This window comes from Rhinolophus hipposideros (assembly GCF_964194185.1).
Source record: "Rhinolophus hipposideros genome assembly, chromosome: 9".
NCBI lineage: Eukaryota > Metazoa > Chordata > Mammalia > Chiroptera > Rhinolophidae > Rhinolophus > Rhinolophus hipposideros.
Genome location: NC_138055.1, coordinates 51,755,668 through 51,767,687, shown reverse-complemented (window position 1 = coordinate 51,767,687; position 12,020 = coordinate 51,755,668). Strand labels below are relative to the sequence as shown.

General features: G+C 39.9%; 1 protein-coding gene across 5 annotated transcripts in view; it reads right to left on the bottom strand.

Moving 5' to 3' along the window:
* DIP2B (disco interacting protein 2 homolog B) overlaps window positions 1-12,020 on the bottom strand; it is a 194,053-nt gene that overhangs the window by 85,674 nt on the left and 96,359 nt on the right. For all 5 annotated transcript variants that reach the window (XM_081058481.1, XM_081058483.1, XM_081058485.1 and 2 more), the window contains exon 2: window positions 11,537-11,608. In XM_081058481.1, coding sequence (XP_080914607.1) covers window positions 11,537-11,608 — 72 coding nt within the window. The remainder of the gene's footprint in view (window positions 1-11,536; window positions 11,609-12,020) is intronic.

Genomic DNA, 12,020 nt, shown 5'->3' with positions numbered 1-12,020 from the left:
CAGAAATGAAACCAAAAGGTCGACTTGCAGTTTCAATAAGCAGCTGACAAGCTGCTCAGTGCACATTCCTCAGGTACCCAAAGCATAATGCCACAAAAACACGGATTTCTGACACCACAATTTTGGTTCAAATATGTACTACACCTCCTTCAAGTGCAAGAGAGGCTACCTAAAAGAGAATTAAAAGGAAAAAAACAGAGTAAAATGAATTCCTAGGAATTTTAAGTATAACAGAGGAGCTTAATAATGAAGCCCTGTAGTTAATCTTTTTGAATGTGAATAATCACTCCTATAAACATTTCCCCCATGTACTGGAGTTTACTTTTGTGGAATATATGATTTACAAATATATTTTACCTATGCACTGAAAAAACTGGAAGCAAATACAGTAAAATGTAAATACCAATTTCTGTAGGTGATGAAATTTTGGATGATTTATATATTCTTCCATAGGCTTTACTGAGTTTCTGTAATTTAGAAAAGTTCTCTTTTCAAATATAAAATATATGTTCATTTTAAAACATCAAGATAATAGTTAAGTGTAAAGAAGAAAATTAAAATATTGAATTTTCTTAATTTGAAGGTCATACCATATAGAACAGATTCTTACTAAAATAAATTAAAATAATATTCAGTTTGCAGCTTCTTAGATAAATTATGACACCATGAGCAGGATTTTCCAGTCTTCTAAAATCAGCTGGCTCCTTGTTCTTTCCCCTAAAGCAATCGGCAAATCAATGCATATTTGGAGGTGAGAGGGAGAAAACGATGCCCTCCCTGGATTAAAGGAGTTTTGGAAGCCTTATTCCCACCTTAGCTTACTTGCCAGGGCAACAACAGTTTATCATGGAAGGGAGCAGGAAACAGTGTACCTGGGGTCTGGTCAATGAGGCGGGGGGCACAGCAGGGCATTATCTAACAGCATGCCCAGCGTTAGCTGGGCAGGCACAGTGCTGCTTCAAGATGAATCATTCCCTGGCCAGGGTTTCACACTCTAAGGAAATCTCAGGAATTACCTGGGGCCCGAAAATAGAGATTTCTCTATTTTGAGTAAGATGTGTATATTTTCACTACCATAGTATATGCCATGAAAAATGAGACATATGTTGACTATGCAGACACATGAAAAGGTCTAAATGGAATGATATCGAGTCATACAAGAATATAAAATATTATGTATATGATTACAACTATGCATGTTAAAATGATTTACATATAGTTATGAGGATCAGATGGGTCATAAAATCCCCTAAGTAGTTGGAATGATGAGGTACTCTGGAGTTCTTTACCATTTCATTGTTTTGTTTACAGAACGTTATATATAAAATCAAAGTAATTTTAAAAGGCACTCAGTACAGATTAAGTACTGGAACGAGACTTGTGAACTTGACAAATCAAGTATTCTTCAAAACTTCTAAATTCTAGTGTGAAACATACATGTGATCCAAAGAAAAAGATTACTCACTGATTACACAGTGTTCCTGGTCTTTCCGTCTCTTATACAAAATATCCACTAGGGGTCACCATTATGTTTAAAGAGTGATGTTACATTTATTAACAGTAAGTTTAAGAAAACCCAGAATTTTTAATTTCTTCTACAACACAAAGCCTTCTTTCTCCATGATAAACATGTAAAAAATTTACGTAGAGAGTCTTCTATGATTCTATTGTTTGAATATAATAATGATAACCGAAAAAAAAAGAAGCTGCGACTTAGAAGTATAAAACTATGCAAAATTTCCATTTAGGAAGATGGGAGAAAGCCAACCTCAGCTTCTCATCTTTCAACTCTGCTGATGACTTAAAAGACAGCCTCACCTGTAAGAGTAATAGTGAGACAGGATGTGCTCGGAGAACCAAGTAACATAATAATTCAACTTTTTAGAGCGAACAGAGCAGACATGCTCACTGCTCTTGGTTGGTGCTGGTGTCCAGAGAAGAAATATATTAATAGGTGATCACCAATTCATGTATATCTTTTACATCGTGAGATGTGCATTAAGGGAAAAGAACAAGGCTCTCTGAGGCCACATAATGGGGAATTTAATCTGTATTAGAGTTTCAGAGAAGATCTGTTAAAAAGAGACACTGATGTAGGCTTTAACCAAGCAGAATTGGAAAAGCCACTTTATACAAAAGCATAATAGTTGTAGAAGTCCAGTGAGGGAGAAAAACCTCAAAATGTCTAAGAAAGATGGGTGGGGCAAACGCACACACACGAGGTAGAATGATACAAAATGAGGCTGGAGAAAAAAAGCAGGGTCAAGTCACTTATCATGAGCCAAAGGAGTAGCCTTTGAAGGGACTTAAACAGGAAATGACAGAATAACAATGATAATACATTTTTATGGCTCTTTTAACTTTCATGACACCATCCCATTTTATCGTCACAATAACAGTATCTAATAGATAGCAGTAAGGAAGTGGGACACCTACCACAGATTAAATCTGTTTTTCTTTTTTAAGATTCCTTGTCTCCCTCTCCTTTTTTAAATTATTAGTTTCTCTATATTGAGAATGTGTCAATAATCACCTTGAATCATTAGAAATAGAACCTCCTCCACACCACTTCCACCCCGCCCAAGAAGGGTGGATGAGGGTACCCTGAATTACTCAGAGACTATGCCCTGGGAGCTAAAGCACCCTGAGTCACTGAGGAGAGCATTCCTCAGAAGGATGGATGATTAACCTCACTCCCTGGGGAAAGGCAGGAAAGAATGAGAATGTTTGCATTTAGAGTCTGGAAAAGGGGCCACCTGCCTGATTCCTAGGAGTGGATTCTGAGAGGGAGAGAAGTTGGGGGTTCTGGGTCTATGAAGTGGCCGGCATCTGAACAGATCCTGACCCAGAGCTTCCTGGGCCACCTGGCATCAGGAAAATGGCTGTGCATGGGGCTAAAAGAGCACAGGATCAAGAGCTCTGCCCTGAGAATCCAAGTGGCTATCTCAGCTGAGCTGCCAGCCAAGTGGCTGATGCAGTAAGCGGGCTTAGCAGTAGGTCAGCATTACGGGTCACAGGGTAAGAAGCAATTTTCAACAGCACCCCGTGAGGTGCTGAGAAGCAGCAGCCATCTTGGGTGTGAAGCTGTACTGACCACCATTCCTTCTGCACTATCTATATCCCAGGGAGTCTTGGACAATTCAGGAGGAACGAGAAACCCCCAGAAGAAGATAGTGGACTTCCTTCTGATAAGGCGCGTGGGGACAGATGTGACTGGAACATGCACTCCAGGTCACGGAGACCATAACACTATCCAAACCCAGCAAATGAAAGAGCAGAACTGGAATAAAACATTCCCCGTTCTTTCCATTATGCTGTGGTCCTCACTGGGGAAGGAACTTTTAAATCAAAAAGGGATAAAATAAAATAGACCCCACCCGCACTCCACACCCACAACCACAGAGGCTCGCAGCCTATTTAATATGTATATGGTTGGAAATGTTCTACAGCATTCCAAAATGCTGTTCCTGATTTCCAGAACTGGTTTTAAGTTCATGTCCCTTTGAATTTCCACAATACTTTGTTTAGAACTTTCTTACATGCTTATTTTACTTTATCTTTTATGATCCTGATTTGTATACCATACCTTGTCTTATCTCTCCCACTACAGTATAAATAACTTGAGGCTAGGGGCTGGTCTCAATTCATCTTGTTATCTCTGGCAGTAATTGGCTCCGGGTCTTATTGCCTGCACCCAATATTTTGGTTAAAATAAACAATTAAGATCTTGTCTGTGTCCTCACTTCTACCAATGGTAGTGAGTAGCAAGGAAAAACAACGGCCAAAAAAAAAAGAAGAGATACCAATTTAAAGGATGTGGTTAAATGTTAAAGTGAAAAGCCTATTTATCTGTGTATCTTAAACCATACAAGTTTTATGCAAAAAACATTTGTGTCTCTAACAATTTTCATATAATTACATGGGGTCATTCAGAGGTCTCTATCCTTGAGAGGAGTTATCAGAGGCTTTAGAGAGAGAGGATAAAACACAAGGGTTTTCTTTTGTTTCATTTTAACTCAGTTATATACACACACAATCTCAAAGGCAGGACTCAATTTAGAAGAACTGTGGTGAAAGGGGTGTGGAACAACTAACAAAAGCAGCGTGTGTGTGTGTGTGTGTGTGTGTGTGTGTGTGTGTGTGTACACATACTGGAATACTAGGGAACAAATACCCTCTAGCAGAATAAACAGCAATCACAAGAGTAATCCAAGTTTGGGGAAAACGTTGGGTCTCCAGAACTTCTTACCAGGACAAGCTAGAGAATGTCAACACATAACCATATTCATAAACTGGTGTGTCTTAGCCCCTAAAAGGGCAATAGATAAGGGTCTGGGGTAAAAATAATGTGGAAACTAGGCCAAGAAGGAACATGTAAAAGGTGAGATTCTACTCTGAAGCAGGAGACAAACACAGTTAAGTGAAAGATAGTAGAACAAAGTCAAAGGATAAAAAACAAATACACAAAGGTCAAAGACAGAATGGAATGCTCACCCCAATGCCATCAAAATCAGAAGCTTCAGTAATGTCATAAAGCAAAAGATGCGGGTCCAAGAAATAAGATACCACTGATGAACTTCAAGAGCAATTTTAAGCCAGGGGAAGGAGTGGCAAAAGAGCTGAGGCAGGGCTTTTCTCAGCCCCTCCTAGTTTCAACACCTTAATGGGCTGTTGTGGAGACCCCATGTATGATCAGCTTGCTGGTGAACTGCCAAATGGGGCACTAAGGTCGTTGAGATCTTTTAGATTGATAGAAATTATCTTTAAACCGTTGTGAACAACCCTTACATAGAAATAGTAGCATGAAGAATTCTGATTAAAAATGAGCCCTTTAATCTATCCGCACTCCTTCCCAAAATGCCACTAGAATGTTCAGGAAGACCTGTAGAAGGGCAAGAAAACAACTGGCTCAAATACATACAGGAAGAGAGATGGCACCAAGAGTTGTCTCTATGAAAATAATAAAAAACTGATAGATTAACTGTGCAAAAAAGAATGGAAATGTAATCCTAATAAGCCAAGTGACTTAGCTTTGAACAATATTTATGTAATCATAACAATGTAAACACTGAATGCTGACTTCACAACAAAAAAAGTAATACATTGAACATACCGCCCAAAATGAGTATAAGATGGGAGATGTGAAGGAAGGGGAAAGAGGGAAAGGAAGTGTGTGGGGCCTGTGTGGCTGAGGGAAGAACATGTAAGGGAGGAAAACTCTAATTTTTTATAGTAAGAAATGAATAAATAATGCCTCAAGTTGAAAATAGTCAAGACATACTGGTAAAATGCTGCTTAGATTATACAGAGAGGTAAGTGCCAGAACAGTTAAAAGAGCTGAAAGAAGATACATCGAGGGAAGAAGAGGGCACTGCTTAATGTTGTTGTTACAAACCTCCTAACGCCATTAGATTATTTAAAATAGATGGATTAATTTCACTGTAAAATAAAAATTAAATAAAGAGAAATGTTAAATCTCAGATGAGAATCACCAGACTCTGTATAGTCTCTTGAAATTTAGTAGATCTAAACTAAACGATTATTTGAGGGTGGAAACTAACTGCCATGACCAATCGATCACTCCCCAATGTGTACAGTAATCTGCTTCTTTCCTTATCCGACACCTCCATCTTCACAGATATTTACGAAAGGAGGTACTGGAAATTCCAAATGTTCTTTCTGTTCAGTTCCACAAACATTTGTAGAACACCTACTATATGCCAGGCCCTAATGCTAGAAACTGGGGACATGAAAAATAATTATAAAAATAATAATAGAAAAAGAATGTTCCTGATTTTAAAGACCGTAAGAGTTCAATAGGGGGGAGTAAGATACAAGAACAAAACTATAATCTATGGGACAGAGAGAGCTTTCTAAAAATGCACCTCAGATGACGGGAGTGGGGCCTTCTTTCCATAGGGCTAGTCAAGGAAGGCTTCTGTGTGGAAGTGCTAGTTGAGCAACCCCCCACCCCGCCCAATAGGCTGAGGAGGCCAGGCCAGCCAGAGGGTCTCGGGCAAACTAGCCAGTCTGCCTCCCAGTGTCTCAACAGGACCTGGGACACAGGGGGCACGTAGTAAATGTGTCGTGTTAGTCCGAGGTTCTGTCAGTAACTCCTGTGATCATTGGCATCAACTCTTTCCTATCAAAGCAAGTTGGAATCATCAGTTACTTGTATCCAAAGTGGCATCTTAAAGATTAGATCACGGGATCAGCCCAGGGGAGCCGCCTCCCTTAACACAAAACCTTCCATTTTCCTGCAACTCCAAGGTTTCCAAGAGTGACTAATTTACAGAGGAGTTAGAATATGTGGGGTTTTAAAATTCTATTCTTTGGGCCATGCCAAAAGGAGAGTTGCATTCTGGCTCCTTCTCCCCGTTAAGTCTGCTAACTGAGGCATGTGGGAAGCTTTATACCCAGGCTCTAGTAGCTTCCAACTACTGAAAGATGTTCAATGGGCTATTCTTTTCAAAGTGCATATGGCTCAGAATGAAGAGATGTGAACTCACCACACTTTCTTTCCTCCCAAGCCTCTCATAAGCGAGCATCCTGAGGCGCTGAGTATGATTTTAACCTTTATCAAGATAGGAATTTTTCATATAGCATAACCCTTTACCAGATAAAGTTGGGTTTTTGTTTAACTAAAGAAACAACAATCAGTTCCAAAGTTGGGAGGTTTACGTGATTTTCAAGGGTAATTTTGATACATCAGATTTTTGTCATACCGTGGTTTTGGAATCGAATCCCTGTGATGCTAGTGAACTACATTACGCTTATTATTAACCAAAACTGTCCTTAGTCAATTCCCACTAATTTCTAAGTATTTTCTATAATCTTGTGTTCCCTGCCATATTTCCCCATTCTCCTTGTTACATTGTTAATTTTTTTCTGAAGTCCTATTTTAAATATTTGTGTAACATTTGAGAAAAGAAATCTAAAATATACATAAATAGGCAACCCAAGATAACTCCAAATCAATTCCACACAGAAAATCATTCACAAAATGTTTAGACAATATACATTTTTAGATAAGCATGTGCACATAATTGTTCTAGTAATACAGTGCTGTAGGCAGTGTTAGTTTTTTACTTCAGAAGAGAATAGTGGAGGATGTTACTTGTTGTATACACTACACTCAGATAGCCACCCTCACATGAAGTGTCTCCCAGCTGGAGTGAACGAAATCTAACAAGGTAATGGAAAGAGTTTGGATGAGGTTGAATCCCTCTAGAAGTAAGGAGTAGGAAACTCCTACCAAACGTGGTAAAATTGACTTTCATTTAATTTAATTCTATATCAGACATTAATGTAATTCATTAAGTTTACAAATTTCATTCCAATGCCATTTTAAAAATCAAACTAAATGTCTTTTTTTGAGATCTACAAAGATGGAAGGGGTACATAGGCCACGGGGTAATCTCTTCTTTTGCTACAGAACCTATGGAATGTAGATTACGCAGGCCTACTACCAATCCCTTTTGGGGAAAGACATGAATAGATTCAAGAACAAAGGTGAGCAAAGAAAGTAATAAACATGAATTGAGAGAATTTACCATTAAGAGACGTCACTAAAATATACAACTACCATAAGATAGACTGAACTGAGAGGAAGGAGTAAGATATACAAAGGAATAGTGAATAAATGGTATTAACTACCGTTAACTACATAAAACAATAATTGATAATTGAGGGGGTATATACACAAGGGGGTACTAAAATGTAAGCTGGGCAGTGATGGTGTCAACACTAAAGCATTTTTAAAGTCCTTGTGTTCTTCTGGAGAAGAATTAAGATGTCTAATAATTCTAGACAGTTTAGATTTTTGAAAAAGCCTTAGGATAAAAATACTACAGGGACAAAGGGAGTTACTCATGATGAAAGGAACAATTCACAAAGAGAGAATAATTCTTAATTTGTGTGTACCTAGCAACATAGCTTTAAACCTATAAAGCGAAACTTGACAGAGCTACAGGGAAAACTGACAAACCCTCAGTAATGATACCGATTTTTCAACATACTCTATCAGAATTGATACCTCAAACTGTCAAAAAGTTAGCAAGAATAGAAAAGATCTGAACAACACAATTAACTACTTTGAATTAACGGACCAGAACCATCCACTCAACAAATAAAACACAAACAGATGAGTTCTAGATTTTGCCAAATGCTAGACATGTCTTAACAAATAGCAAAGACTTCATTTTGTTACAGGCATGTTCTCTGACCACAGTGAAATTAAGAAACTCTTATCTTAGGAAAAATGACAAAAAATCTCAGCATCCAACTCAGGAAATTTAGAAAAAGTACTAAACAGTAAACAAAAAGAATATAATAAAATATATATATATATATATATATATATATATTTCAGAGGTGAAAATGATAAATCAGAAAATAAAGACATACTGAAGAAAAAAAAATCAACAAAATCGAAAGCCTGTGCTTCGAAAGGACAAACTTCTGAGAAGACTTGACCAAGAGGGGAAAAAAAAAGGATACAAGTAAACAATATAAACAAAGCAAAGGCTTTGAAAATAAAGAGAATAGTGTGAATAACAAAAATAATAAATTTAAGAACTTGAACAAAATAGATAATTTCCTAAAAATATTAAACTTACCAAAACTGGCTCTTGAAGAAACAGAAAACTGACAGAACTGGGTGACAGACAAGAGAAGGGATGGAGATGCTAGGGATGATTCTTAAGTCTCTCACTTGTTGGGCTTATTATGCCTGTGAGTTCTGTTTACTCAGAAGGAGGAAACAACTATAGAAGAGAAGAACTGGAGCAGGCTGGCCGTCGTTTCAGTTGGTTTCTTGTTTTTCAGTTTTTGTTTGATGTGTGTGTACGTGTAGGGAGGGGTTGGTGGTGGTGGAGGGGTGGTGTGCACGAGTCATAAATTTAATGGCTAGTCTGGATGTGTTGAAATGGACGCTCCTTTAAGACATAAATAGAGATGCTAAGTCTGCGGTTGGATCTATGGATCAGGAGCTCAGGAGAGATCTGGGTTGAAGATACACATCTGGGAGGTACCTGTCTTTAAACGATAATTAAAGCCACGGGTATGGCTGAAATACTCTAGGCAAACAGAGCGCTGGTTCTCAGAGTGTGGAGGTCCCTGGATCAGCAACTTCAGCGTCACCTGGGAACTTGACAGAAATGCAAATTCTTGGGCCCACCCTGACTCCACTGAACCAGACACCCCGAATGGGGTCCTGCAATCTGTGTATTAATAAGCCCTCCGGTGATTCTGACGTGGCTTAAGTGTGACAAGCACTGATATGAGCGAGCGAGATGGCAGGAGGGCGTGGCGCCTTGCCCTGAGAACCCCAACACTCTACAGAAGAGGAGAAGCCTGCAAGGGTGACTAAGAGCCACTGGGGACAGGGGAGTAAGAACATGAGGAAAGTGTTCTTTCCTCATGGAAAGTTTCAAAAGGTAGAATGGCAAATACTACTGCGGTACCCTTCTGATGGCTCCAAGAAGGCTGGAATGCGTTGAGGAGTGAGTAGGAGTGGAGAAAACAGAGGAAGTATGAATAGTTCTGAGCAGTTTGATCATAAAGGGGAGACAGACGGTGGAGATGGAAGAGGCTGACAAGGGAGGACTTTTAAAACCAGGACAGTGATGAGCATGACGAGCTGCTAAGGGGAGAATCTGGTTCGGAGCGAGAGAGTGACTCTTCAGAGCCACGGGGCACTGACAGCGACGGCACCCCGAGGGGACAACGCACTGTCTGCCTCAGCAGGACAAGCATTTTACTATCGACTGTTCAGAACTGCAACCATGTGACAACAAAGCAGACAACTCATTGTTGGTGTTAGTACTACTTTTCCAATTTCTCCAGATCCTGCACACCTTGTCGTCTGCACTGAGGGTGGCCACTCTCACTGCCCTACCCTTGGTGGCACTGGGTGACAGCACAAGGTTTCTGAGGAGGGAGAGAGGATGGGACTTAAAGTACAGTGGAAGGACTGTCGTTGGCTAAGAGGGGCTGATCACGTTTTTAACCAGAAGGAAGAAGGTAAACAAGATGGGCACAGATGTGGCAAGTGCGAAGTCTGGTAGCAGAAAGCTGCAGGAACTACCATCCAATGGCTTCTGATTACCCATGAGGTAATCGGCAAGAACACCCCTACTGTCAGGTGGGTACATCACATTCTCTGGACCGACTGCAAGGAAGCATCGGACGTGTCAAATCATACTCACTAAGCACCTTTCCATTTGTGATTTGGTTCCCCCAGGGCAAGAATGTGTTGACCACACACACTTGAGTATGTCTCAGTGGTTTCTCTGTAGCCTGACTACAGATAGGTCATGGTCCTTTTTATCGTTACATTTCTTACAGAGTTATTTTTCCAGCGTCTGACTGCTTTTGACTAAAGTCAATCTCCCGGCCTCGGTGGCATGGGCGAGAGCCACATCTAAGCTCTGAGCGCTGCCCTTCTCTGTCATGTCTTGTTCAGCAAAGCTGGCTTTCATTAGCTGTCCCTGGCCCAATTTCTACCTCTTCTCTCTCAATTCATTTCTATATTCATGTTCATTAAGGTATTTTAAACTGGTTGTCACTACACTGACCTACTTGTTTTTGCAGGGAGGAATTTCCAAGGGTAATGCAGCAATAAAACAAATACCTATGTTGGTGTACCACCGTTATTCCTTTACTTATTCCATTATTCATCCAACAAATATCTACAGACTATATACCCTGTGCAAGGTTTGGTATTAGAACTGTGGGGGATGCAAAGTCCTCAAGGCATTTATAATCCAGAAACAAAAGCAATTAGCTCCACAAAGAACAGGCTTATGGAAATGGACTGTGATTGGGGGTGGGGGGGGAAGGCGGGGTGAGGGGAGGATTAGAAATAAAGAAAAAATTCCTTATAGTAAAAGTGATTAAAGCAGAAATAGGCTATCAAAGGAAATCCTGAAATCTGAGTAACGTGAAAACTATGATGACGTAAGAGAGACAGCCTTGCCTGGTTACAGGAACCCCTCTGGAATTAAGCACAAAAGTGACTCAGGACTTTCTGATACGTAAAGAACACGCCAGTTTCTCTACAGAAGGAATAAGTCAGGCTGTGAATTAATTTAAAAATGTACTTAGGGTTCTTGACCCAAAGTCGCCAGGTACTGCAGCCCTGCGTTGCCTTGCAGTACTGAATTTGTCCTTCCCTCTAATCTTTGCTGCCCCGCGCTCCTCTCCATCACAGTCCATGCTCAGGCATAAATGAGATGCAGTTTTTACATGCCCTGGAATTCTCTACCACTGAATCATGTCAGCTATGCACAGACACACTACCACCCAAGCTCTGTGTAAATGATTTGATGACCTTGGGAATTTTAAAAGTGCCTAGCACACAGCAGATGCTCAGTTAAGATTCATTTCCTCCTTTCTTTCCTTCCGTTTTTTCCTCTCCCACGGTGAAGAAGGGAGGAAAAAAAACAGGAACCAACAAAAGACAGATTTCCTTGTAAAACAGCATTTTTTTGGCGAAAAAACACGGAAAAGGTTTAAACCACTTCTTGCTGCCTACCTTGTGTCTGCGGGATGTAAGGAGACAGGAGTTTTGACCTTTTCTTTTCATATCCCTTCTGTGTGATGTCCCCTAAAATGGCAAGAAACAGAAATAGGTTATGCATTATTCTTACACTGTGGCTGTTCACTGCAAAAATAAAATTAATTACAGAGTGTTACAGAATTACCACATAGATAGCAGGACAAAAATGTATAGTTCTTTGCCAGGCATTTTGCTGTGTGTGATTTCCCACAGGCTTGAAGCTGACTTCTTGTGGAAAATTGGAGAGCTTGTCCCTACACTAATCTAGCACAGCAATATGCTGTATACTGTGTCAGAGGTTCCCAGTTCCTAGGCACCCCTCGTTTCCTTGGTATTTAAGATACCCCAAAATGGAATGCTGCAAGGCCAGCAGATAAATGATCTTCTCTCCAAAGTTTCTGTTTGACCAAATGAATGCAGTTCAGTTCTATTGCTGTATAGATACACGTAAAATCAAAAG